The sequence below is a fragment of the Anopheles stephensi genome, chromosome 3 (genome assembly GCF_013141755.1).
Source record: "Anopheles stephensi strain Indian chromosome 3, UCI_ANSTEP_V1.0, whole genome shotgun sequence".
In the NCBI taxonomy this organism is placed as follows: Eukaryota; Metazoa; Arthropoda; class Insecta; order Diptera; family Culicidae; genus Anopheles; species Anopheles stephensi.
In genome coordinates, this window is record NC_050203.1 from 53,970,019 (window position 1) to 53,995,757 (window position 25,739).

At 48.2% G+C, this 25,739-nt stretch overlaps 2 protein-coding genes across 16 annotated transcripts in view; one reads left to right on the top strand and one right to left on the bottom strand.

Annotated features, from left to right (window-relative positions):
- The first annotated feature begins 12 nt into the window (after nt 1-12).
- On the top strand, nt 13-3,419 carry LOC118513337 (probable RNA polymerase II nuclear localization protein SLC7A6OS). 2 transcript variants are annotated; one of them, XM_036058958.1, is made up of 5 exons: nt 13-153; nt 317-564; nt 645-1,141; nt 1,742-1,926; nt 1,995-3,419. In XM_036058958.1, the coding sequence occupies exons 2-5, from the start codon at nt 373-375 to the stop codon at nt 2,288-2,290; spliced, it is 1,170 nt and encodes a 389-aa protein (XP_035914851.1). In that variant the 5' UTR covers nt 13-153; nt 317-372; the 3' UTR covers nt 2,291-3,419. The 2 variants fall into 2 exon arrangements, with proteins under 2 accessions (XP_035914851.1, XP_035914852.1); XM_036058959.1 differs by having other exon boundaries at nt 32-153; nt 288-564.
- A 2,541-nt stretch (nt 3,420-5,960) lies between these two features.
- The window catches only part of LOC118513315 (zinc finger protein ush), a 219,569-nt gene continuing 199,790 nt past the window's right edge, over nt 5,961-25,739 (bottom strand). For 13 of the 14 annotated variants that reach the window (XM_036058916.1, XM_036058914.1, XM_036058909.1 and 10 more), the window contains 8 exons: nt 14,651-16,112; nt 14,380-14,571; nt 12,671-13,036; nt 11,526-12,585; nt 11,212-11,447; nt 9,590-9,908; nt 9,315-9,490; nt 5,961-9,233 (listed from right to left, as the gene is read on the bottom strand). In XM_036058916.1, the coding sequence (XP_035914809.1) occupies nt 8,627-9,233; nt 9,315-9,490; nt 9,590-9,908; nt 11,212-11,447; nt 11,526-12,585; nt 12,671-13,036; nt 14,380-14,571; nt 14,651-15,918 (4,224 nt within the window). In that variant the 5' untranslated portion in view covers nt 15,919-16,112 and the 3' untranslated portion in view covers nt 5,961-8,626. Of the gene's footprint in view, nt 9,256-9,314; nt 9,491-9,589; nt 9,909-11,211; nt 11,448-11,525; nt 12,586-12,670; nt 13,037-14,379; nt 14,572-14,650; nt 16,113-25,739 lie in introns of all 14 variants that reach the window. The other variant, XM_036058917.1, reaches the window with a different exon arrangement.

Here is a 25,739-nt window from a genome sequence, read left to right on the forward strand (position 1 = left end):
AAAACGGCTGCTCGACAAGTGAGTGACTCACTCGCGAGTTTGCTCACCAAGTTCAGCTGTCAGTCGAAACGCGTCGTTTCGGTACTTCTCCTGGTTCTGGCCTTTGTTTGCTGCACATCGCTGCACAGAAGTATTTTGCATTTATTGAACCATGTAAGTAAAGCATTGTTTAGTCTTTAGCCCGAATCCTTGTTCGATGTCCCCCCGCCAACTCAACCATTGCAGACCGGTGGTGGTGAGCGTGAAACGGGGTTCCATCTTCCAGACGCTCTCCTAACCTGCAAAAGTTGATTTTTCACATCCCTTTTTGGTTTAGCACGGAGAGCAGGGCAAAAGCGCCTGTTTGCAGCAAGCACACATACGCACCAAGCGATGGCCACTGTGATACGGCTCAAGCGACGAGTGGATGAGGATCCGTTGAATGCGTTCGTGCTGAATTGCAAGCGACAGCGCGTCGAGGGTGATACGGGCGATGAAGACTCCAATGCTAACGCTACTGATGCTGCTGGTGCTGCTGCTGCTGGTACTTCGACCATTCTAAAGTTTGCTGGCACATTCACTAAGGTAAGCATCCGGCGGAGCGTTAGGTAAGCGGAAAACCGTAATCGTTGACCGTTCTTTCCCACCCTTCCTCATCACCGCAGGCCGAAGGTATCGCTTCGCACATACAAAACATTCATAAGGATCAGGCGAAGGATGCACTGTCCCGGGTACACCGACCGAACATAACCTCCCGGAACCGGTTGGCAACGAAACAGACCGCACAAAACAGCCGGTTCAAAATCGTCAACTGCACACGCGCGATCGCAAACGTCGACAGTGACCCGTCGAGCGACACCCGTCCGATCACGACGACGATCGTGGACGTGGAACGGGAAGTTGCCCGGCTAGACAGTACGAGTGACGCACTACCGCACATGCCCGCACTGGCCAGCGTTGCGCCGGATATTGTAAACTCGGTGACGGCTGCAGCGGCAGGGTCGAATCTGCAGCAAGAGCATCAGCAACAGCACCAACAGCCGGAACAGCTGCCATACTTTAACGAAAACGGTGTACATTACGTCTACGATCTGTACGTAGCGGACGCGAGCCAGAATGTGACGCACATTCCCTACTACATCGACAATCTGGACGATCTCAGGTTGGTGCTGATAGAAGACGCGTACTTTGCATTCTACTCGTTCATTTGAATCCGATGATCCGGGCTGCTCCGCCTAGGCTAGGACACCAGGAGAGAGAGAGAGAGAGAGACAATACGGTCGGTCGGCTCAGCAGCAAGCAAGCTTCTTGGTGGGGAGGGAGGGAGGTGGTTTGGGGTCCCTTTTGGCATCAGCAACAGCGCGGGCTCACAGTTTTGTCCTTTCACTCCCATTTACTGAATTACTATACTTAGTTGTAAGAATTAGAACAAAACCCGGTAATCTATTGGTACCACTACTACTGCTACTCTCTGATTAAAAATATATACTCTGAATGGAATGGGGCTACGACGATGCCCGTCCGCCCGAATGTGGCCGGATGTGGCGGTCGGTGTGCTATATTCTTCATCCAGCAATTGCGTCCTTGTGTGGTCTGTTTCTTTTTCTTGAGTTCAATGTTACGTTACGATTCTGTTTGCTCTGGCTGGCCGACCGACCGACCAGTCCTCCCCGTGTTTCGGTGCAGACGACTCTTGGGGATTAAAGTTAATGTGCATTTTCTGTCTACTTTTCCTATCCCGTCGTGCACCACCCATAACCAGCGTCATGGTGTGTGATGATCCACTCTACGCGTCCCATCGGGGTCTCGATTCGGACGATTCGAGCGAGGTCGATTCGGAAGATTCTAACGCGGAGGACAACTGGCGCAATGATTATCCGGACGAGGATGAGGGGGAAAGTATCGGCGACGAGGATATGGTGCGCGCGGTGGAGGATCTTGATCTAGGTATGCATTGCTCTGCTAACGGGGCCCGATGGATTAAGCAGTACTTATAGCCATTTCTTTTCCATTAGATGGAGAAAGGGAACTATCGTCGGACGATGACCCAGTGCTGTACGACGACGGGGCGGTGGAGGAGGACGGAGAGGATGGGTTTGTCTACCCGCGGCACGACGATGTCTTGTACACGGACGAGGAGGAAGATTCGGACAGTGAGGCGGAGGGTGTTAACCGGGATGATGTTCGGCGGTACGGTACAGCTTACGCCCGATACAAAGCACGGATCCTGCGCGAGGAGAAACGTGGCCACGGCGCAGACAGCAGCAGCAGCAGCTCGAGCACGGAGGAGAATTTCGATCTGTACGATTAATGGAGAACTCACTGGCGGATTCGTGCCCCTAGAGCGGGCTTCCAGTTTGACAGACATGATCGCTGGGAGAGGGTGGTAACTCAGCTCATAAATGGGGCATACTTTGTATGGTGCGTATCTCGGGGTGGGAGGAATCGATCGGTCTATCATCTTGCTACGGCGCTCGCATTCTGTCCGGTCGGTCAAGCGTTCGATTCCTCGCCAGAAAGAGCGCTTGTTTTAAAAAAAGTGTGTGTAAATAAGAAAAAAGATTATGCTTGCGCGTTATCGCGGACAAACGTCACTTTACTGTGTCACAATATACATGTAGCTCTGCGTAAATGAGTGACCACTTAAGAGCGTGAATGAGCGGCGTGCGTGAGCGCAACATACTTTTGAGAGAAACATATTATGATTTCCTATCATCACCCATATTTCCTCACTGAATTTCCTTGTTAATTTACCTTTCCTTAGTCCGTGGGGGGGGAATTCACTCTCCCCTCCTTCCATGCCTTTGGAAAGGTAGTAAACAATCTTTCACACAAGCAAGGTAGAGAACACCCAAGTTTCCACCCATTTCCATTCGCAATCAGTTGGTTTGCTGTACGATTGAGATTCCTTGTGGTGGTACAGAGGTAAAAGAAAAAACTCCCCCCTCCCCCCTCCCACTCTTTTTATGCGTGCATGAATTTATGATAAATTGTAAATAAAATGTAAGCGTGCGTGATGAGCTACCAGCACTCAGTATGTGTACGGCACAACGAAATAGTCTAAAAATAAGCAATTGGCACTCATCACTCATACAGAGAGGTTTCTTGTTTTAATATGTATTCGAACCACTCACCGCCGGCTGTGCTCGAGAGCACCGCGAGCAGCGTAACGGAGCTCTGTGAACATATTTTCGGAGCAGAGAGTGGGTTCAAGACTCGTTTCCCCAAGCGAATGGGAGGGAAAAAGTTTTACCCAATACACAACCACCATAGTAACAAACCAAAAAAAAAAACCACCCCACCCCCTTGCTTCTATCGTGTTCAATTTTAATCATTTCCATGGTTCTAGTTGGTCAATAGCAAGGCAAATCAATGCACAAATTCCACGCGGAGCAGACGTATATATCCCCTGTCTTGCTTCCGCACTAAACCAAGACAAATCACTAAGTGCTACATATTTTTCTTTCATTTATTCCTATCTTAATAATATCGACTTTCTATTTTAGTAGAGCTAGCCTTGCTAGGGCCAATAATTTAGAAGACCAAAAGACATCAAAATACACTTTTCAGATTTGTTGTACAATTTTATTCAAAACGAGGAGTAACCAATGTGAACAGTTTTACTATTTCATTAAAAATCGCACCTAGTACAAAACTGTCCTGTGATGCTATTCTTTCCGAAGTATCAGTAAACCATGCCCGTCCCTGTGTCGACCGAACACAGACGCGCTTCCGCTTGCTTCGATCGCCATACCATCGCATATATCGGTCCCGCTCTCTAGCACATGCTATCTCCACTCGCCTCGCCTGATAAGACAGCAGGGCATTTCTTCTAAACTTTCAATGGCATATCGCAGACGCAGCGACTTTTTTTTTTATCTGCCCCTAAACCACGCCTTCTTTCCCAGGGAAACCCAGTAACGGGCATCATCGAAGCAACCTACTGCCATGGTATGCTCTCCTGTGACTAATGTCGATATCTTGCGGATGAGAAAACGGGCACCATTTTTTCGTGTCGCTTGCTTGCTGGTTTTGCGCACCTGCAACGTACAGATGTAGCCCGAAGAGAGAATTTCTAACTGATTTTATTCATTAGCGTAATGGTTTGATCTCCGGAAAAAACAAAATAATCAGCTAATAAAAGGAAAGCAGATTGAAGAACATAAAGATGAAAACTTTGCTTCAAAATTCAAAGTTTTTTTTGTAACGCTTTCTTTAAAATTTTATTTTTTTTAAAACGTTTTGAAAGTTGTCATATATTTTCATTCAAATTGACGTCATAAAGCATACCAAAATACAATAGGTACGGGAAGATGGACGAGTGATTTGCTTTCCCGAGAGAAGACAAACCTTCGTGGAGATCCAGTCAGACGTCTTGAGAAAACAAGCTTTTAATCGTAAATCAAAACTAATAATAACAATAGAAGCGCTAGAAAATCCTCACTATGAGTCCTATTTGACGGAGGGAAAAGGCCTTCGATGTTAACCGGCATGCAGGATTTACTGATAAATTAATCACATGCAAATGTCTCTTTTCGATTCAAAATTTGGAATCTTTGAAATAATATAGTTATCCAATGTATTCCTATCCCATGGAGAGCTTTATTTATTTATTTATTTAATAACAATAATTTATTCGCCTTTAGTGGTTGTACAAATAAGTTCCTAAAACTATAGAGGCAGGTGGGACGAAGAATCTCGATGACGGATGCGGAATTGGGAAACTGGAACGTTGTAGTCGAATAAGCGATACGCGTTATTGAATGCTTCAGGAGCTCGCAAGAATGGATCGTTCTGGCCGTCCCGGGTGTACCACGCAAGCGACATGAGGGAGCATAGAGTTGCGAGGCGTTTCGAGGCGCTGTAGTCTACGACGAATTGTTTACGAAGGAATTTCCAACTGAACTGAGCTAAATTTCAGAGGACATACGACGTATAAGGAGACCGAGCAGTATATAAGCCTCATTTATGGAGTTCTTCGATATGAACTTTAACCATGCCATATGCTCCAAGATCTTTCTTGTGGTGCTAACTCTACTGAGCACACAAATTAGTGTCACACAGATAATAGTAATGCTAGAACTTGTTGGATGAACGACCATATGCGACAACACATCATTTAATGCGGAGATAAAACAAGACCGTTGGAATTACACCAGACATTGAAACGAAGGAGAAACTCTTGGAGACACCAGACAATCAGTTAACGAGGCCACTTCTCTTCTTCCTTGGCACTACAACCTCGAGAGGTCTCGGCCTGCCATTTCTGGCTTTCTGTGACTTAATTTTACTTGCTGTAAAGTAGTCAGCCCTGTGTACGGGGAGGTAGTAGTCAGCCCGGCGCCGTATATCGCCTCGGCCACAGGACCGCCCCAATTACGAGCGGTTAACGAGGCATACTGGTTGCGAAATGTTGAGGTCGTCTGCATATACTCAGCAACCATGGGGGGATTAACATTAATACAACCGTTGACAAACAGTAGGAAAAGTAAGGGACTGAGTGCATGTGGTGCACTCCAGATGAGGCAACAAAAGCATCGGAAAAATCATTCCTAATGCCTATGACCTTGTAGGATCTTATAAGACTTAAGCCAAGACAAACGAGAGACCCCAAAACCGATTTTCTCAAGCTTTAACAGTAAGCGGGCTAAGGAGATGGAGTCGAAAGCTGCCTTAAAGTCTGTCTATATTGTGTCAACTTGGCACCCGAGTGCCGTGTAGTTAAAAGGACGAAGAGACCCTGGCCCATTAAGTTTGTAGAGCGTAACCTTAAGAGGTGTCGTGTTAGGCCAAAGAAGAGAGGAAGAGAATACTTACAAATGTCCTTATGCGCTAGTAGATCCTATAGCCCTTAATACACCTGAGTATGTGTGATATAATAATAATTGCCCCTAGCGCAAGGTGGAGTCGATTTATTTTAAGTCACTTAAATAAACTTCGGATTCCGGAAGAAAAACACAGACCAAGAACACACACACACGTACAGTTAATTATCACACGTACCTTAACGCTTGCTTTTTCTTTTACGCAATTGAATTCAGTTTTATTGTTCATTTCACTCCCGTTTCCCTTTTTTAAATTTGAATCTCCGAGAAAAATGGTTTAAATTCCCATTTAGGTGCGTGCTGTATTAGAGTGAGGGTTTTGTTTGAGTTTGGGGATTGGGTTTTGGGGCAAAACGGTTACTACCTTCTTATCATGATGCGACCAGATTGCTCCGATTCTTCTTTTCTTTACCCCTCCTTTCTTAATTGCATGGCGTACTTCGAAGTTATAGATAGTGTTATTCCAATAGCTTTTGTGTTGTTATTAATTAGACGTTACTTGCATTAGCGTGTTTCTTATTTATTCACACAACTCACAGTGACAGTGACGCATTAGCGGATGCTGATCTGGCTCGTCCCTAACGCCTAGGAGTTCAATAAATAATTTATTGTCATTTGCTTTGTCGTCGGGTAAGTTGTTACTTCTTACGGCTTCTGATTGATTTTATCGCGTGCCGGTGTTCCATTTCGTTTCTTTCTCCCAGGGGGGTTTTCTTTTTCGCTTATTATTCTCCAATTTAATCCTTCACACGATTTAAATGACTGCTTATGCTTCACTTTATTGTACACTATGCTATGGCGATCGTGATTGTTATCGCTACACTACTGATCGTTTCGACTGGCTGGAGGATCACTCCATTAGCCTACGTCGATCGACGAGCGGAGAACGGAGATTAGATGCACAGTACAGCTACAGCACAACGATCAGAACGACACTACTACCCCCAAAACACTTACACGACGCGATTATGTGGAATGGATTAATGTCGACTTGTTCCATCTAACGATCACCGTTTGCGAGCAGAAATTGGTATACGTACGATGGATAACGTACAGGTTTTTAAGCCAGCCTTCTCTGTGTTTGTTTTATTACTGTGTTACATTACATTGAACAATTTACACTTGCAAAACCCGCCCGACACTGTACGCCGTTGCGAGTTGCTTTACATTTAACATAGCTACTACACTTAAAAATACCTGCTTGCTCCACCCTTAATGGCTGTGATCACACGGTATCGATCCTTTTTCCTGTACACGCTTCTGGTGGTGGTGTTGGATGAGAGTCTTTTTCTTTGTCTTCTAAACAAAACAATATTCATAAACAAAACTAAGAACAAAAAACGATAAACACTTTGGTAAACTCAGGCTTTTAACGTATAAACACGCTACACGGCTCGCAACGGTAGTAGAGGTGTAGAAGGTAATTGAACTAATATTATTCCTACCATTACTAACATAGAAAAAGACTACACTAAACTTAAAAGCTCAACTCTTACATCGTTTAGCATTGGGAGCTTTTCACGATTGAGAGGTAAGGTAAGCCTTCTTATTACAGGGGTTTTCAGTTGATAAGGCAATAGCATCAATAGATGAAATGACAAACAAAGCTAGTTGATATGGAAACGACTCTAGATGACAGGGGACAGTCAAATACCATTTATTCAAACGTCCTCAGACGATATTGTCATAGTAGCCGTTAGAATTGTACGTACTTGCACGTACGCTAGGAGGTCGGGTATAATATCAATGGCTACTATGAGAATTTCAGCTGAGGACCTCACAATAAAATTTATTTGGCTCCCCTGTCATTTAAAGTCGTTTCCATATCAACTAGGTTTGTTTGCCATTCCATCTAAGAAGCCTGCCATAAAAGTGGATGCTATTGCCTTGTCAACTGAAAAACCCTGTATTTGCTGTGGCGAATCAAGTCTCTCGAAGGAGCCCCTAACATGTCACATCTGGGCCTTGGAGTTGCAGGGCAAAGAGGAGATATTATACGAGGCTCCCATTTATTGGATCTCCCAGCGGCTAACAATCAGCTGACGGGAAGAAATCTTTTGGGCGCTCAGGCCGGTTTATATACTACGATCCGCATCTGCTTTTTTTTTGTTACGAACAGCTCCATAGTAAGTAATGTAGAAGGTTGCAGATTTTTTGTGTACAATTTCCCCCCCCCCGTTTATTGACGAATTCGCAAATATTTTCTAGATGCGTCCCACAGATTTTTGCTTGTTCCAGCCATTTTTTTTGCGATTGATAAAAGGTAATTTTGGACCTGCCTATAACCTCGAAAGGAGTTATAATACGTTTCAAAACGTCTATTAAAAAAAGCAGAATTTGAACATAAATTTTATCCATAAAAAATCTTCCATATAATTGTAAAAGAGTTGCTAAAAATATGCTAAAAATATTGTTCTTTAAAGTTTTACAAATTTTGTTTTACTCACAGAAAAAAAAATGCTTCGATTGATATAAAAATGGTTCGAAAACAGTCAAAAAACTGTGGGACAAATTCTACCTTGTCTGGGAACTCGTCAAAAAAGCATGGGAAAGTTTGAAGAACAAATCTTCCGGTTTGTTGATTCCACGCGTGTTCTCTCTTTCGCACCCTCTCGATCGCTGGCAGATGGATACATTCGTATGTAAATTGTTTTTATTTCCTGGGAAATATGTTTACTTCCTTTAAGGAACTACTTTAAGCGAAGGGAAGGAAACGTCCATCTCTCACGCTCTCTCTCTCTCTCTTTCTCTCTCTCTCTCTGACTAAACTTTAACCGTATACACATGATAATGCTCGTATGCTGTCCGTGTCCGTCCCCACCTTAGACGGACGTTTCCGTGGCACGATTAACGGCCACCGTAACGGCAGGACTCGTCGAACCGCCCGTCGCTGCCCGGCTGGGCGATGCGGACGCACTGCGCCGACCAACACTGGATCCGGCCGGTGAGATGCCGGTGGCAGTTCCTGCTGCGACCGATGCTGCTGCTGCTGCTGCTGCTGCCGCTATTGCCGCCTTGCAGTAGAACTTCTTGTGCGCGATGTAAGTGTTGGTGTAGTTGAACGTAATGTCACACGTGTCACAGTACTTTGGGCCGGGCAGGAGCGTCACCTGGGCCGCTGGCGATCCACCGGACGTTGGATCCACCGGTGGCGAAGGCGTTTTGATGCCGTGCTCCGGCGGGGAGCCTGCCGTCGGATGAGATTTCGTTTTCACGCTCTGCTGGTTGGTGGCCACCGCCGCCGGTAGCGGAGATGCGGCGGGCGAACTGGCAATCGGTGAGTTGAGCGAGGGCATGTGTGGATCGAACACTTCGCTCTTGATGGCCGGTTCTTCCATGACGATGTCCACGTTGATGTCGGGTGTGGCCGGGTCCGTGGACTGCGGGCCCCCGCTCACGTCGTCCTTTGGTTCCGTTTTAATGACTTGACTGTAACGCACGGGAGGAAAATCTTTGTGTCAATGTGTGAAAAACGTATCACGCATCGCATCGCTTCACCTGCAGCCTTACCTATTGGCCACGGTAGTAAGTCCCGGTGTGCTGGCAATCGGTGGCCGTGTAATGGCACCGCCCGGCTCACCACCGACCGTCCCATTGTACAGCAAAGATTCTCCTCCCTCACCGATCAGTGGCGAGTGGCCGGTCGAGGATCGCTCCCGACCGTGTACGTGTTTGATATGTTTGGCCTGGATTGCGGGGAAGGAAGAGGAAGTGCAAATGGCCGGTGTTAGTACGTCATCGTCGGGATCAGAGTTCGGCCGGGGGGTTTCAGCCACCTCACTTACCACATTCACCCGATAGCTTGAGCTGTACGGACAAAGGTCACACTGATGCCGTACCAGCTGCCCGTTGCCGGTCGACGATGCCGAGGGTGGTGAGATGCGCGGCAGTACCCCGGCGTGGTCCGGTGCATCCTGTGCCGGAGGGAACTTTTGCGAGGCGATCGCATGTGCGGCCGCGACTGCAGCCAGGGCGGCCGCATTTTGGGCTCCCGCCGGCGGTATCTCGATGCCGTCCTCTTCCAGTATGCAGGTGATGAAGTTCTCCTCGTTGAACTCGCTCGTTTTCTTGTCGAAGTGCATGCGGATGTGGGTGCGCATGCCGCTGGAAGTTGAACGAAAGGCAACATTTTAAGATCATAAACTAAGAACTAGGAAATGTGTGAGAACGAATTGTAATCAGGATGCAAGCTGGATTCATAGGATCGTTCGTTACGAGCTGCTGATGTGAAGGGCGCATAGGATATAGTTGTAGCCATAGAACGGAATTAGGGCAGGGTATCGAATGAGCAGATTGGATGGGAGTCTTTTCGATCGACGATGTGTTCACTGAGATAGGTTGTCTTAGTAAATCTAAGCAGGATTTGAAAATGCTACAAACAGCTCAAGCTATGAACGATTGAATCCTTTTGTTATTGTTCTATGCTCTTACATACTCTACTTCAGTGACTTTTCCGAGTTTCATCTGGGTGTATGCCAAATGTCCTGAGACTCCCTAGCAAAGGAGCATGGTGCTTAGACTTTCTGCGACATCCTATGCAGATATTTCAGCGAAAGCCTCGCAACGCATTAATTATGAGAAACATTGGCCATGGATGGCGTGTTTTGTATAAAAATGCACTCCTTGTCCAGGACATTCTTCACTGTTAACCGGTTCAGGAGTAAAAAAACTTCCCAGGTTCAAGTTCCAATAGTTTATCGTTCGAAAAACAATTAAATTGTAGTGAAAATAGATTTAAAGAAAGGACAATAAAGCGTATGTAATTTAAGCAACGCTAGAGAGCGATGGGATAAGATGGACGGTGAGGATCCCTGGATCAAAGCTATAATATCACTAAGTGATAATGTCTCGTGTTTTCGCATCAGTTTCTAAAGTATTCTACGGACTCTCAAATAGTGATGGGTGGCGTGAATCTGTCCCTGATAAGAAGTTGGGTTTGGGTTTTCTCCAAACGTAAGAATACATTGTAATATTAGAAGTGTTTATAACCGACACTTGAGGAACAGGGACCGCAGGGACAGAAGACACAGTGAGGACTAATCTTCATTTGGGCAGCACCTCAAAGGGTTTGGCCATAGCTGCTCCAAGTCAGTTGATAGAGCCAAAAATTTGGGACAGTCGATCGCTAAGATCTCAATGTGACGTCGTGAAAATCATTCTTCTCCATAAAATCTATGAAGAGGCATGTGACAAAGAGGGTGCCAGAGATGAAAGTGACGAATCTCTAGTTTTCCGAGTAGATTCAGCAGATGACAACTGGACTCAAGATAACAAAGACCTGACCTGAGCAACCAAAAAAGAGCTATTACACTCGGAGTAGATCGGAAAAGTCACGAACAATAAATCGAATGGAGGAATTGTAAGTAGTTCACTGTCCACAATGAACGAAAAGTTGATAAATGCTTACCGAAGCGTGTTGCCCTTGTACCGGCAGATCGTGCACCGAAACGCCTTAACGCCACCGTGCGTATCCATGTGCCGACGCGCCTCCGTCGAGTTGGGGCTGATCTCCTCACAGATGGGACACTTGTACGCACCGTGTCCCGCGACCGTACACGGTTGGCCCGGTTCGTGCATACTCTTACACTTGGAGCACCGTTCCTTGTGCGGTTGCGTTGTCACTACAGCAGTCGGGGTGGCGCTCTGCACAAAAGACACACAACGTTTAATGACGCTCCCGCAGTCGGAATGTTCGCTCCCCAAAAAGAAAAAGAAACTTACCACTGGTAGCGTGGCGTCAATACGCTTCGGACAGTAGTACATTTGGTGAGCGCTGAGATTATCTAACGAGGTAAACTTAATGCCGCAGGCAGCGCAGATCAGCTGCTGGTACGCGACCGACCCGCCGCTAATCGCCGGACTAGCGCCGGAAGCCGCACCAACCGCCAAAGCTTGGGGAGAAATCGGTGGGCTAACCTTGGGCAGCTCGCCGTCCTCCTGGTTCCGAGCGGAACAGTAATGCTTCTTGTGTGCGAGATAGTTTTCGTACTTGCAGAACACAATGTTACACTCCTTGCACTTGGAATCGCCCTGCTTCACGAAAATTTGGGGCGTTGCGGGACCGAGAACGGGTGGTCCCGCCGGTGGACCACTGCTATTAACGCCCGGTGGTCCACCGCCGCCGCCGCCGCCGGCTCCCGTTGGAGAGATGTTGTTAAGGAGTGGAGATATCTGTGGCTTTGCCAACCCATCGCCAGCCGATGCACCGGACGAGCCCGACAGCCGGAGCGCTAGCTCGACGCCTTGCTTCGTCAGCAGCGGATGGGCGTTGGGCAGTATGTTGAGGTTCAGATTGACTGTCGGATCACCGACGGCCGATAGGCGGAGCGCAATGTCGGCTGGGAGCAGCGGTCGCATCAGTTGCTGCTGCAGCGTAAGCGGCGAAATGGACAATCCACCGACGGGACCACCGAGACCGTGCTGAGCGGCCGCCGCTGCTGCTGCTGCGGCTGCTGCGGCTACAGCGGCCGCATTCGATACCGGTCCACCACCACCACCACCACCGCCACGTGGACTGTTGGAGCGACGCTTCGGGGAAGGTGTAAGCGGTGGACTGCCCGGCAACGACGGTGCACACACAATCTGCTCCGGCGTGAGTGAATCACCGCTGACGGATAGATTCTCCTTGCCCTCCATGAGACTGTCGAAATCGAGCCGCGGATCGGCCGACACTGCCGACGACAGGGAGAGGGATCGTTCGCGAAGGCTTAAGCTACCGATGGCACCGGGCGAAAGACGCCGCACCGAAAGATCGAGCGGAGTTGATCCGGTCGGTTGTTCTCTGAATGGGGAAGAAAACACACAGACAGACCATCCAGTTTAGTGGTTGGTACGCTTCATGCGCGTGTCACACGTTGCACACTTACTTATTGGCAGAATTGTCTCGCTTGTTGATGGCCTTCAGCACCTCGCCCGTTGATGCTCCACCGGAGCCACTGTGCACGCTGTTATTATCACTGCTGTTCGATATGTTTGGGGTGGGACCACGGGAAGGTTGCTGTTGTTGATGGGTCTGCTGCTGCTGCTGCTGATTGCAGCCAATAGCACCGGAAGTTTGTGTAGGGCGCTGCGTTTGAGTGTGTCCCGTCAGTCCTTCGAACCCGCTCGGCCCTATCGCCGCCGTTACCGCCTGCACCTGGGATGCTAGCGACATGGCGATCGGTTGCAAACTGCCGTTTTGAAAGATGAAACACGCTGACTCGGGATTGGCCACACCGGGCGCAAGAGATGAGCTGTGGTTGTTGTGCATGGGGAAACAAGTTGGGGAAGGATGATTATTTTCGTGCACGTTCTTTTACGGTTCGTGTCTATTAATATGCCCAAAGTAGGACGGGCTGAGTTCGAACTAAACAAACCAAAATGACTGCGAGAAGGGGGAATGTCCGGGTGGAGAATCTTGTCTAGACGGTTCCCTCTCCCTCTAGACGGTGGGGCTAGTTCCATCCATGTCATTCAAGGCGAGGAATCCAAAATTAGAGACCTCTCTTGAGTTGCCGTACTAGCTGTTTGTTTGAATCGACCAGGTATAATTTTTGAAGGAAAGTGATTCGCGATCGAATGAAGTCCGCGCTGAAGTCGATGCTCTTGCAGCAATGAACGAGAGAATTGCCAACGGTTCTTTCAAAGCAAATTTTTATTAAGGCCAACAGTGTCACCAACAGTGTTGCCGACCGTTTGGCATCAAATGCGAGCAAGTTATATTACAACAAAAGTCTACAATTCGAGCACCATATTGTTTTTTAGCCATCCAGAAATCACGTAATAAAGCATCGGGAAGGCAAACTTAATATAGGCATTCGGGAAGGGATTAACCTGTCATATTTGGGATCTCCGAGACGTCATTCGCGTCCCATGTTACCATGCCCATGTTCCGGTTACTTGCGTAGGGAATGCAAGTCAAATATCTTGCAGAAAAAACTGTTAATGATACAATCGCACAAGTGAATAAAAAATTCGTCTTTTCGAAACAATGATTGTATTGAGCATGTAGCTTGGTCATATTAAAAACCTTCAAGAAGATTTTATTCTCTTTTTACTTTTGAAGGCATGCCAAAGCGATTTTTGAAAAATTACTTGGATGGATCAAAGGTTTCTCGAAGTTGCTGTACGATCGCGCTTAACACGATACCGATCACAACGAGTCACAAAATATCTCGGAGATCTACTCGATACTACAATCCTGGGTTCCCAAAAAATATTCGTTTCGGGATTTTATGACGACCTCTCCGATATATTTTTCTCTATAAGGAATGGTCAAGAAACTCTTGAGGCTAATCCAAAAACTGTGGATAACTGTTGATGAACAATGTGACGGATTCATAAATATCTTTCTTGACGACAACCTCGAAAGGTTTTGCCCTGCCATTTCTGGCTTTTAGTGATTTGGTTTTACCCATAGCTGGATAGTCACTGCCGTATGAAGACCGGAACCGCAATCGCCTCGGCTACCGGACCTCCCAAAAATATCTGGGAAACTCAGTCACAAAGAATAGCTTCAGGATGGTTACATTTTTCTTCCTCCGGTAACCTTTATGGCTTTTTAGCAAACAGTAAAGTGAACATAGAGCCTACTTACAGCAAACCGGGAATAACGCTCGCACCACGGATCAGCGAGTACGGTATCACGATGATGGGATTGGTCGGCAGCGCCAGGAACGGTTGCTGGCTGGCGGCCGCCACCGGTGGCGTTTTCGGCACGTCCGGAGGGCTCTGCGAACCCGACTTCGGCGCTGACGATGGCTTCGGTGTGGAGTTGTTCGACTGTTGCCTGAGGAAAAACGAAACGCAATAAAGGTAGAGTAAACTTAAAGTTTACCCCCACGGGCGTTCGTCCGAGCGCTGCTTACCCTTCGCGGTGACGCGAACTGCAGTAGTGCTGCTTGTGCGCCCGATATGTCTTGGTGCTGGAGAATCGTATATCACAATCGGAACAATAGCGGTCGACCTGAGGTGCTGGTCCTTGCGATTGTTGTCCTTGTTGTTGTTGCTGCTGTTGCTGCTGCTGCTGCTGTTGATGCAAAACGGCTGCAGCTGCGGCAACCGCTTGCGCTTGGATAAGCTGAAGTTGCTGTTGCTGCTGCTGCTGTTGCTGCTGCACATGATGATGCCCGGCAAGGACGACCGCTTCGTCCCCGTTGACGATCGCACCGACCGGTGACGGCGAGGGAGACGATTGGTGCATGCGCATGTGCCGGTTAAGCGACACCTTCTTGTCCGCACTGTACGAACACTGCGAGCAGGCGTACTGTTTGCCAGTTTTGAGGGCTTTTGCCGGCGGTTCTCCCGTTCCATCGCCACCGGGATGTGCATTCTTTACGCCGCCAGCACTCCCGGTGGATGATCCGCCGGCCGGCCCAGCATTGGCGGCTGTTCCTCCACCGGGTCCTCCACCGCCACCGCCTCCACCACCACCTGCCTCGTCCGCATCCTTACGGTGCGAGCAGTAGTACGTTTGGTGTGCTTCCAGCGTCGAGGCGGACGAGAAGCGTATGCCGCAGGGTCCACATATGTACATGGGCAATCGTGGTGGCAGTTCTACCGGCAGCGTCAACTCGGGACCCTTGAGCGATGGGGCCGGTTTGCGGCTGAGCAGGGCCGGCGGCGTACTGCCTAACGATTGCAGTGCCGGCGGAGGACCGATGGCCATGTTGAGTGCGTGTTGTTGCTGTTGGTGATGGTGGAGATGATGATGAGATTGCTTCTCCTCGAGGGCCGCTTCAGCATCGCTGAGGTTCTTGAGATCCTTTGCGTCGGGGTTTGCGGCCGGATCGGCGGCAAGCGCCACATTGAGCCGCAGCATCGGGACGGGCGTCGGCGAAGGCGTCTGTCCCTGGGACGAACACGTCGAGCCCGGTCGGGGCTCTTTGCCGACGTTCGCTTCCTGTTCCACGTTCGGTTCTTGCTTAATTTCGCGCAACGCCAACTCCACTGGCTCCCCATCGTCCGCTGGGGGTTCTCCCCTGTCCGCCGGATCTCCGTCCGGTGGTTGTGACGATGGTGGTGGATGTTCTACCGTTGGCGAAGGTGTCGCGTCCGGTCGCGGTGGACTTCTATCGCTCATTTCCTCCGTCTCAAGCTTCGCGTCGATGCTGGGCTCCATTCCGCCACCGTTCATTTCGGCACTGCTGTTACTTCGACTGCTGTGATTGCTGCTGCTGCTGCTGCTGCTACTACTGCTGTTACTGTTCCCACTGTTGCCGTTGTTACTTCCTATTGTGCTGTTGCTATCACCGTTTTCCTCCGCAGGAATCGAGCTCTGTGACTGCTGCTGCTGCTGCTGCTGTTCGTCACCGGCTTCCTCATCGTCTCCTGCAAAGAACGGAGCAAAGGACAAACATATTAGCCACACACACAAACACACACACATTCTTTGCGAACATTAATCATTGCCAGCGTATTGCCACGGGCGGGATATCCTTTTGTACCCCGCGGAGACACTAAATTCTGCCCAACCGACAGGAAGTGTTGTGTGCGCGAACACATTCATATATCACCCCGGCGTGATAGCGTGTGTGGAGTCGCCGCATTTGAATTCGGTTTCTGGATTCGTGGGTTCGAAATTAATGCACACCTTAATCGAACCCCCTACGGGTGTGATGATGATGATGATGTTGCTGATGAGTGGGTGAACGGAAGCAATCGCTTCCCATGCTGCCCGTGGGTCCCCACCACGCCACTGGAAAGCAACCGCTCGACTAATGACGACGTTTTACGTTCCGCGATGTTAATTGCCCCTCGGAAGTGATTGGGACTGGAAGGTTTTGTCCCTTGCACGAATCGCAACCGCGCGCATCAATCGGTGCCACGGGACGAATGCATTAGTGCAACGAAACCGAACACATATGCAGATGAATCAATGAATTCCACGCGGATGGCGTATGAAGGGGGGTTCCAACCAGGGAACGGCGGGTTCCTACATCTCGTGGTAATTTATGCTAAATGAGACATTCACCCGGATCAGCGAATCAAACACGAACATACAAGTGATCAACGTGCGGGCCACTGTGGACCAAAGGCAGTCGGTTCGGTTGGTTCGCGTGTGAACAGAGAGCCACAAGAACAGAATCGGATGGAATGGCAACGGAACGAAGACGTCGGTCGACGGTTGGGAATGGGAGGTTTTTTTTTTCTTCTCCGGACCAGGATTGATGTCCGTGGTAATTAGTGCTGGAATGCGCATTGGGAGCCGAATGGGAGAAATTAATCACCAGCTCTTAGGTGTGAATAGGACACATATTTTACCTAGATTGGGAAGGATTTCGTGGGTAATTACTGAGCCAGTTTGAAGTAAGTGTGATCTCCTTTAACAAGGAACTCGGCTCTTTTCTTATTGGCGCATTTCCATTCCTTGCACCCGTGTGTGATCTTCCCATGATCCGTGTCTCCGGATGCTCGCCAGAGATCAAGCGTTTGATTGTAGAAAGAAAACAAAAGCCACCACACGCGAATATAGAGCACCAAACGTTGCGATGGAGCGATTGGGAGGGTTCCCGGCACCGAGAACTTACCCAAGACTTCTCGGACAGTATAATAAAAAAAATCCCATCCAAGCATAGGATCGCGTACTGCTTGCCTCTTCTCATGCGATCGCTTACCGATCATCCCCGGTTAGTTTGGATGTCGTTTTGGCTAATCGCACCCTTACCATCTGTCCGGCAGTGTGTCCTGCTGGACACCGATCTGTGTACCGCACCAGGGGGATCAATTAAGCGGAGGCTCAATATTGAGCCCGAGTGCAATGGTCAGCATCCACCATGATGCCATGCACCCACACCGCACACAACAGATGCAGAACCCGAAGCCTCGGGAAGCGATATCGTGAGTGAACCAGTACAAGAAATTATGCACACTCTCCACAATCGAACTCCCCCCCTGGGAATGGCCGATTGATTTTATGGTGCTTCTTTTTTACTTTGCCGTGGTTCTTCAACCACAACCGCAATCGCAATTCCACCGAAAAGTCCGCATCTCTCTCGCTTTCTCACCCACCCTCTGGGGTTCTTAGCGTGGTGGCTCCCTATTCCGTATTCCGTGTTTGTCCTATAACCTCCGATAACAAAGCTCATCACTGCAGAAAATTGTACGAAAGGACACATAAAATAATGAATCGTGGCACGACTTTTTCCGCCTTCACCTCCTCTACCATGTCCAACCATTTCCGGGGGTTTCTTCTGATGAGCGGCTACTTTCCGGCGAAAGTCGGCTTAAATATTCTGGCTGCAGCTGCGCGGCATGCGGGGTAAGCCCTATCGGGGAAATGGTACACAGAAGTGCTAAGCAATTTGTTCATTTTCCTTGAAGTTGCATTCCCGTGAAGGACAGGGCGGGAGGGTTGGGGATATGATCTTAGGTGGGCTGCTAAAGGCCCTTTAATTAGTCACAATCGCTCACAACGGGGGTTTCGTCGTACCACACCAAAACCGATTAGTTGAGTCGCTGGCTAGGAGCACGAGAGCAGTTACATGAATTCTGGGAAATAGGAAAGGGGTTTCTTCTATCAACACTCGACATTTGAACCGTGTTTCGTGCTTTGCAATGAAACAATCTTCAGAAACCGATGAATGTATAGCGGCGAGCGTCGTAAACGGTGCAAACGGGAATACGGACCTAGGCAGCCTAATGGTGGTTGAAGTATTTTTTGTGTTTCAAATAACTTGAAGATCAGAGGACAGATCGCCATACATTTTGTGGGGTTTAGAAATGTTCTTCCCATACCTTGCTCATCATCATCAAAACAGAGCTGAAATTATAGAAACTTGTGTTCAAAAAATCATATATAGTGTGAGATCTTCTGTCGTAATCGTTAAAGCTCATTTGAAACTTGTTGAAGTTCAAAACACTGGCTTTAATAAAGTTGATAACTTATAGTTGATCATCGTCAATCTCACTCTTAATTGAAGTGGTGCATGAGCGGGTTGCGAGATAGGATAAGATAGTATGCCATACAACACGCCCAACCATGTTCCAAATCCTTCCGTCCGTCACTGTACACAAAATAAATAAAAAATTATAAAAACAACATCGAAGCCGAAAATTTGATGTTCTAAAGCCTGTACTTAAAAATGCCCTTAATGTTAGTATCCTGTAGCATCATTCATGAGTTTATTTACAGTAAGAGTATGCACTAAGTCGTCAGTTTTATATGTTAGCGAGATTCTAGTCCAATTAAAAGGCGCCTAGTACGATAATGAGGGCATACTGAGGCACGGTACTAGGGTAGACGATAAACGAAGTGCTGCTAGTGTACGAAGTGCTGCTAGTGTACGAAGTGCTTTCGTGATCATGAGTGTTTAGTGGTCTGTGGGTGTGCAAGCCTTCTGCCTAAAAGAATGCCAAAGTCTACGAACTTCAACTGTAGTTCTGTGCGGCATAGGAGAGGCAGCTATTTTATAATCAAAGTGCCTTCATACTGTTAGCGATTTTACTCGATGAAACCTTATTTGGCGCTATTTTCCGGCTGCCAAATCCTAAATTCCATACCAAAACCAATCAGCATTGCGCGCGGTCCTTTCGCGATCACTATATTTTTTGCGCAAGATAAACGCGACGAGATGTTTGAAAATTCGACCACTTCAGTTGTCAGTTTTATGTAAACAAACAATAGAACACTCCTAATAATTCTCCGAATTGAATAATTCTCCGAAAGTAAAGTTGAAGCTGGTGGAGTTGTTTTCCTTCTCGATATGGGTTATTTGCACTAATGTGTATTGAAACATTGTTATTAACATATTTCATAATTTACCGGACCATTATTTTTGATGGATGCAGAACGATCATTATTTTCGATGAGGCGGTTGATTCGATGGCAGGGGCGACAGCGGCACCGATCCTCACACGACAGGACAAGGGCTAAAATCCCATCCAAGTCACAGAAAGAGAGAAATAGCAGGCCGAGACCTTTCAAGTGTGTAGTGCCAAACAAAAGAAGAATTGCATTTGTTGCTCCTGGTTGCTCGGTAACCAGAAACGAACGTACCGGTGGCAGGTATCATAGATTTTAAAAATATCCCACGTCAACTGAGCTACTGGCGTGGCGGCAAAATTGCTAGCAGTCTGGTCTGGAGGCAGGGTCAAACGCAATAGGAGATCTTTTATTGCTTGTTAATGGCAACAAGCGAAAATAAGTTGAACACAACTTCAAATTATGCAAATTGATTAGTGAATCATACCTTCGAGTAGAGGGAAACGGTCAGGCCATCTCATATGAAAATAAAAAAAAAAAAACATTTCCAACGACAAGCCCTACCCTCAGACGGACAGTTTGTTGTGAAATGTGATCCAAATGCAAACCACCAACAGTAAGAGTTGGGATGGTTGTCGCCAACCACCAACAAATCGAAAAAGAAAGAAGTACACCACGACGTCCATGCGGCGTAAGCCGTTCGCGTATTCGAATGACGCACGCGGCCGTGTGGATGGTTTTCAATGTCGTTTCGAATAAAAGTATGTTCGACGGGAGGCTTCGAAGTTTTGTTCACGGACGAACCCGGTTTCCACTGCGTGAAGTAAAATTGGTGACTATATTACCACGAGACAGTAAAGCACGTCGAGAACTATCCCCTTACCCTTATACAAGATTGTGTGTGGGACCAAAATTTGCAGGCATGAGATATTCGCCGCGTAGGTTTAGATTGTGCGTCCAGCTAGAGAAAACACTCTCGAGAAAGGGTGTCTAGCGCTAGCAGAATGATAATCGTTTACGCATCTCGTTCCGTTCTTGTGCGTGCCTGCAGCGGATCCCGCGATTAGCGCGTCGAAACAAAGAATACGACGGCACCCTTTCCTCAAGTCCAAGTCCATCGGTCAAGTCGTTTTTTCGGTCGCATGTTGAGTAATGCTGGCTAGCAGAGTTTGGTCAAAGCACACCAACAACATCCCTTTTACAAAAATCCACCCAGTCGGTGGAGGGTGCATATGCAAACGAACCGATTCGGCTCGCAACCGACAACCGGACTATCGGATCGAACCGGTACCATATGCCGATGGCTTTCTCCGAAGCGCATCGATAGCATTACAGCGAACTGTACTGGGGAACCGAGGAACTCACATACTCACACACACACACACACACACACACACACACACACACACACAGACATCATATAAAAAAGTTGAACGGAAGCAACTTGACACCAAGGTGCTCTGTGATGCCGAGGTTTGTATCGGCGCGGTGTAGTGGGCAAAGCGCGAATAAGACCAGTCCTGCTGCCGATGGTCGCGCTGCACCCACAAGATGTGACGACGGTGGAATGCTCTATGCGGTTGATGCTCACCACAAAACCACCTCAAACCACCAGCACCTCCTAACCGTCCAGCGAATGCAATCCTTCAAAGTTCGAGCAACGACTTTGCACCAGTGTGTCTCGCGTTAATCAGCATCCCCCCCTTCAAGCATCCACCAGTCCAATCCGTAACACCGTGGTTTGGTGGTGGTGGTGGTGGTGCGATTTGCGCCCGCCGTTCGTTCTAGCTGTCATTCTTTCACTGAGCCGCACTGAGCCAACCGTCGAAGGCTTCGTCGACGGGAAGAATGCAGATTGCACCTTCGGCCGGATGAAGATTAGCCGTACCATCCCGAGCACATCGCAGAAGTAGACGGTTTCTTCCATCTATCCGCCAGCTTCATTGATCATACACAATACACACACACACTCACGGCACGGAAGGATGGGACAAGAAAGACCCGGGGGGGGAGTGATCGGGGGTGTGTGGTAAATTTATTTTCCATATTGATGACTTTATTTCACGGTTTCAGGCGTACGAAAGCCTCGTACGGCGGCAAGGCAGCATTAAGATAACGGATGCCGCTGCCGGACGGTCACCAAGCCACCGAAACACACACAGCCTCGAAGCTTGAAGTTGTTTTTAATTCCTTTCGCTTCGAAGCGTTTTCTCGCTAGGGGAGGAAAATCGAACGCTATCACCAAACCAGCCTGACCGGTGCCGACGGGCTTTTGTCTCGCCAGAAGCGCAGGACAACAGTAGCGCTGTGGTCATGAAATAATTACCCCGGAACGTGGCGGCCCTGCCACAGTCAGCTGACGGTTTCATCAGTTCTTCAAACACAAACCGTTTTGCCCACCGGCCGGTTGTATGTGTGAGCTATGGTGGTCAATCTTCCCTGGGACCGATGAGCACGTGCACGGTATGTAGGCTGACTGCGCGTGGTGACATGGCAAGGCGTTTGCAGTGAATGCATAGCGAGCGTGCGATAACGACTCATTAAGGCATCACACGCTGTTTTCTTTGGCTGGAGTTTGGAGGTAAAGAATTAGCTCACTCGGTAGAGAAACTGTGATCAATCTTTGCATGAAGGATTTGATTGGGACATTATAGAGAACGGTTTAGATATATTCGTTTTAAGTATGTTAAAAATTGGAAAGGGATTTTCTTGTCTTGATCATTGGCCGATGCTTCGCCTTGGGCACCATCAAAGAGGATATTGAGTTGGGATGGATATTCTCAAGTCCCGGACGTCTCACAGATCTCGGCTAAAATGTACTACTAGGACGCAATACCTAGTTTTATTACGATTCATCTCCCGGGGCACAATCCGCTGTACTGCTGTTTACTAAATAGTAGTTGATCTTAATAGTAGTGGATGCAGTGATGGCGTTGATGCGTCCGCCAGAACGGTCGGGATAACGGATTGGCAGACGACGGCGCTAAACCGTGTGCGGTATCGAGGATTGTTGCAACAGGTCAAGACCGCAAAGCGGTTGTAGCGCCTGATATGTAAGTAAGATGATCTTTCCTCTTTGGGAAAGTAAAAGGTTCGTCATCAGACATCGCTGATAAGTGGAGGAATTTGCGGAGGTTGATCGGCTGACCTCGAATGCTATGAGAGTCGAGCCTCGGTATTATGATGTGTACCATGGCATAGCTTGTTTATTACTGCTGCTCACACATAATACAATAAGTTTATTTAATGATCATGAAACGCTTTTCTAACAAGCCTTGACTGATGAACACAGGCAATAATCCCCGGGCAATAATTTGTCATGTTTCACCTCAGTTTGCGTCGGGATCGCCAATATTATCAAACATATTCAGTGTTATTCAGTAATATTCAGCCAATATTAACAAACATGGCAGTATGGTAAGGTAAGTGTTCTTCGGTGATTGGCAGCAATGAGCAGGGCTCGGTGTTATACAAACAAACAAGTAATGAACGACAGGAATGTTGATTAGTTAGTCCATGTGTTTATAAACGCTCTGGGGCGCGCGAATGATGAGCGCTGATGAGAATGTGAACAAAATAATTAATTGCATATTTGTGCAGCACTATAACAACACTTTGCACCATGTGTAAAACCTGCTGAAGATCGTAATATTGTTTAATTTTCGTAATCACTACACATATTGCACCGAAGTATAAGCATTCGAGCTGAAGACAGTAATTATGTGTAGATTATTTTAAACTCAACTAGCGAATCTCAAGTTCCGAGCTTGTACACGTCGCGATAGTCACCAGCAGAAGCTGCCGCCTCGACGGCCGATCGCTGTTTGTAGTACGCTGCTCGTGGCTACCATCATACAGTTACTCGTGTAGTACTTTATGTTTCAAACATAAGCATAAATCGAACCGCACCGAATAAAGGGAATTTCTGATCTCCCATTTTGCCAGTGCCTATTGACTGCAGGTGACAGACCAGATTGAAAGCTTTCGACAGCTTGGACCATCGCTACCCACTGATTGGACGTTGTGTACCGATTTCGTACATCATGTAAACCCTCCGAACGCGAACGTGTTCATCCTGTCAGCGTACATTCGTTTGCATCGGCCGGTATCATGTCGTGTCCCGGTAGATTGATCTACTGCAAGCCGCGCTCTGCGCACTGTGCGGCGGCTGTCTCGGCCGGAAGGTTAACTTTCGCAAAGCGCAAAAATGAATATCACGGGAGCATTCTGTTGAACAAGCACGACACGAGCGATCTACAGCAGGGGTTTGCGTTTCGTGCCCACGCTTTACTTCTGTAAGCGTTCCCCTTGGAAGATAGTTAACCACGCTCTCGTAATGCGTAACCAGAGTGGGGCAAATATTCTTTGCCGCGGCCGGAGAGCAAACCATTGGGAAGCAATGTTGTGCCGGCCAGTTTTACGCTTCCGTACGTTTGCTACTAGGCTTCGTTCGCATGTTGTGCTGAGCGGCGGTGCGCACGATCGCACAGGAATGAGACATGCTAAGCACAGCGATGTTGTTGCCAGGCCAGGATGATGTACAGCGATCAATCCGTGGCGCGACAGTGTGTGGTTAAGTGTCGCAGTCTTCAAGGTTTCGCCGGTATCGATAGTAACCATATCCCCCAAACCAGCCCAGCCCTCCACAGAAAGAGAGGAAGAGAGAAAATATTGATGTGTCTTCCGGTGGGTTGGAAGCAACACAAAACAACCTCCCGCGGAGAGTTCACGAACTGTTGCTTGTTGCACCAGGCCAGCCAGTGTATGTTTTTGCCGTCAAATCGAACCAAACTTTGGCCGATAATTATCGTGCTATGCTGTGTTTGTGTGTGTCTGTGTGTGTGTCTGTGTGTTTCCGAAAACAACAGGATTCTGCTTGTAACCTGGAACGTGAGATGTAGATCGCGGATGTTTGGTAGTACGCGTACCCCGTCGCATGTTAACTCATGTTCAGCACGAGCCGCTCATGGTAAGTTGTTACCCCGTTGCCTGGTTATTATCACGACCCAAACGACCACCGTGCGAGGATACGATAAGATAACAGGGGCTAAAAAAAAAAACGAGGGTCGTCCATAAATTAAGTAATGCTTAAAGCTGTGATGCTGCCATGCCGATCGGGGGACGGACAATGATGCTTCAGTAATGTTGCGGCTAGCCCCTTTTAACCGCTAGACTGACTATCGAGACTGGTAAAATCATGCGAAGGCAGGCAGAAATTTTAATTCAAATCATTGGGATGTCAGGCTCAAAGAGACGATGAAAAATGGAATGCTATCGCTCGTACATGCATGTCTAGTTCGAGGCATTTCTTGTGGAAGTACTTTGAACTCATTTTTATGCCGATGGTAAAGCGACAATCCAGAAGCACCCTTGCGTTCGCATTGAGTTGGTTGAGGCTCATTTTGATGCACCGTTTTGCACAGTCGTCGCAAGAGAGATGTATGTTTGTTTTATTCTAAATTTAGCGCGCCCCACAGTTGGCCATGGGTGAGTAACACACAAACATCGCGGCACACACCGGCACACACACAGGAGGTTCGCGGCACACACACCGCCACGCCAGCAAACGTTTGCTTCTTTCTGTCTGGATCGTACGAATCAGGGGGCAGAGTAAAACCAGGGCTGCCAGTGGAAGCAACCCCGCGTCCACTCTCAAATCGGAAACACAATCAAATCGCGTTCTCTTCCCCCCCCCCCCCACACACACACACACACACACACACACACAAACGCGCGCGCGCTGGGCCACCCTTTCTTCGACCGGGTGTGGTTGTTTTTCGTTAAGCCCCGTGGGCTCTGCTCATTAAAATAATCAATTGTACTATCGGGAAGAAAATGGTCACCACCGGATGGGGGTATGGTTCGAGCTAATGATATACCTGGCTGGCTGGATCGAAACCGGGGTGCACGTGGGAGAGTGGCAACACGGCAAATCAATGCAAAATCCCAGATCGCAGGATTGAATTGGCTCTGTTAGGGGCTCTTTTTCCCGTTCCCGATTCGGTCGGGTGGGATTAGTGGGAAACGAATTGAAGCACAATAACGCAAGCCTCGGCTGGGATCGTGGGTCGCGCCCGTGGCTCAAGATCAAGGGAGGGTTGGGGCACATTGGGTACCTGCGTTGTCCTTGTCGCGTTGTGTTTATCAGCCTTCTGCCAGGGTCCGCTCATCGTGTTTGTTCTTACAGCCTCACACATATGTACGCCCACCGGACGGGTTTATGTTCGGGGCCGGGGTTGGTGGTGCTTTGCATA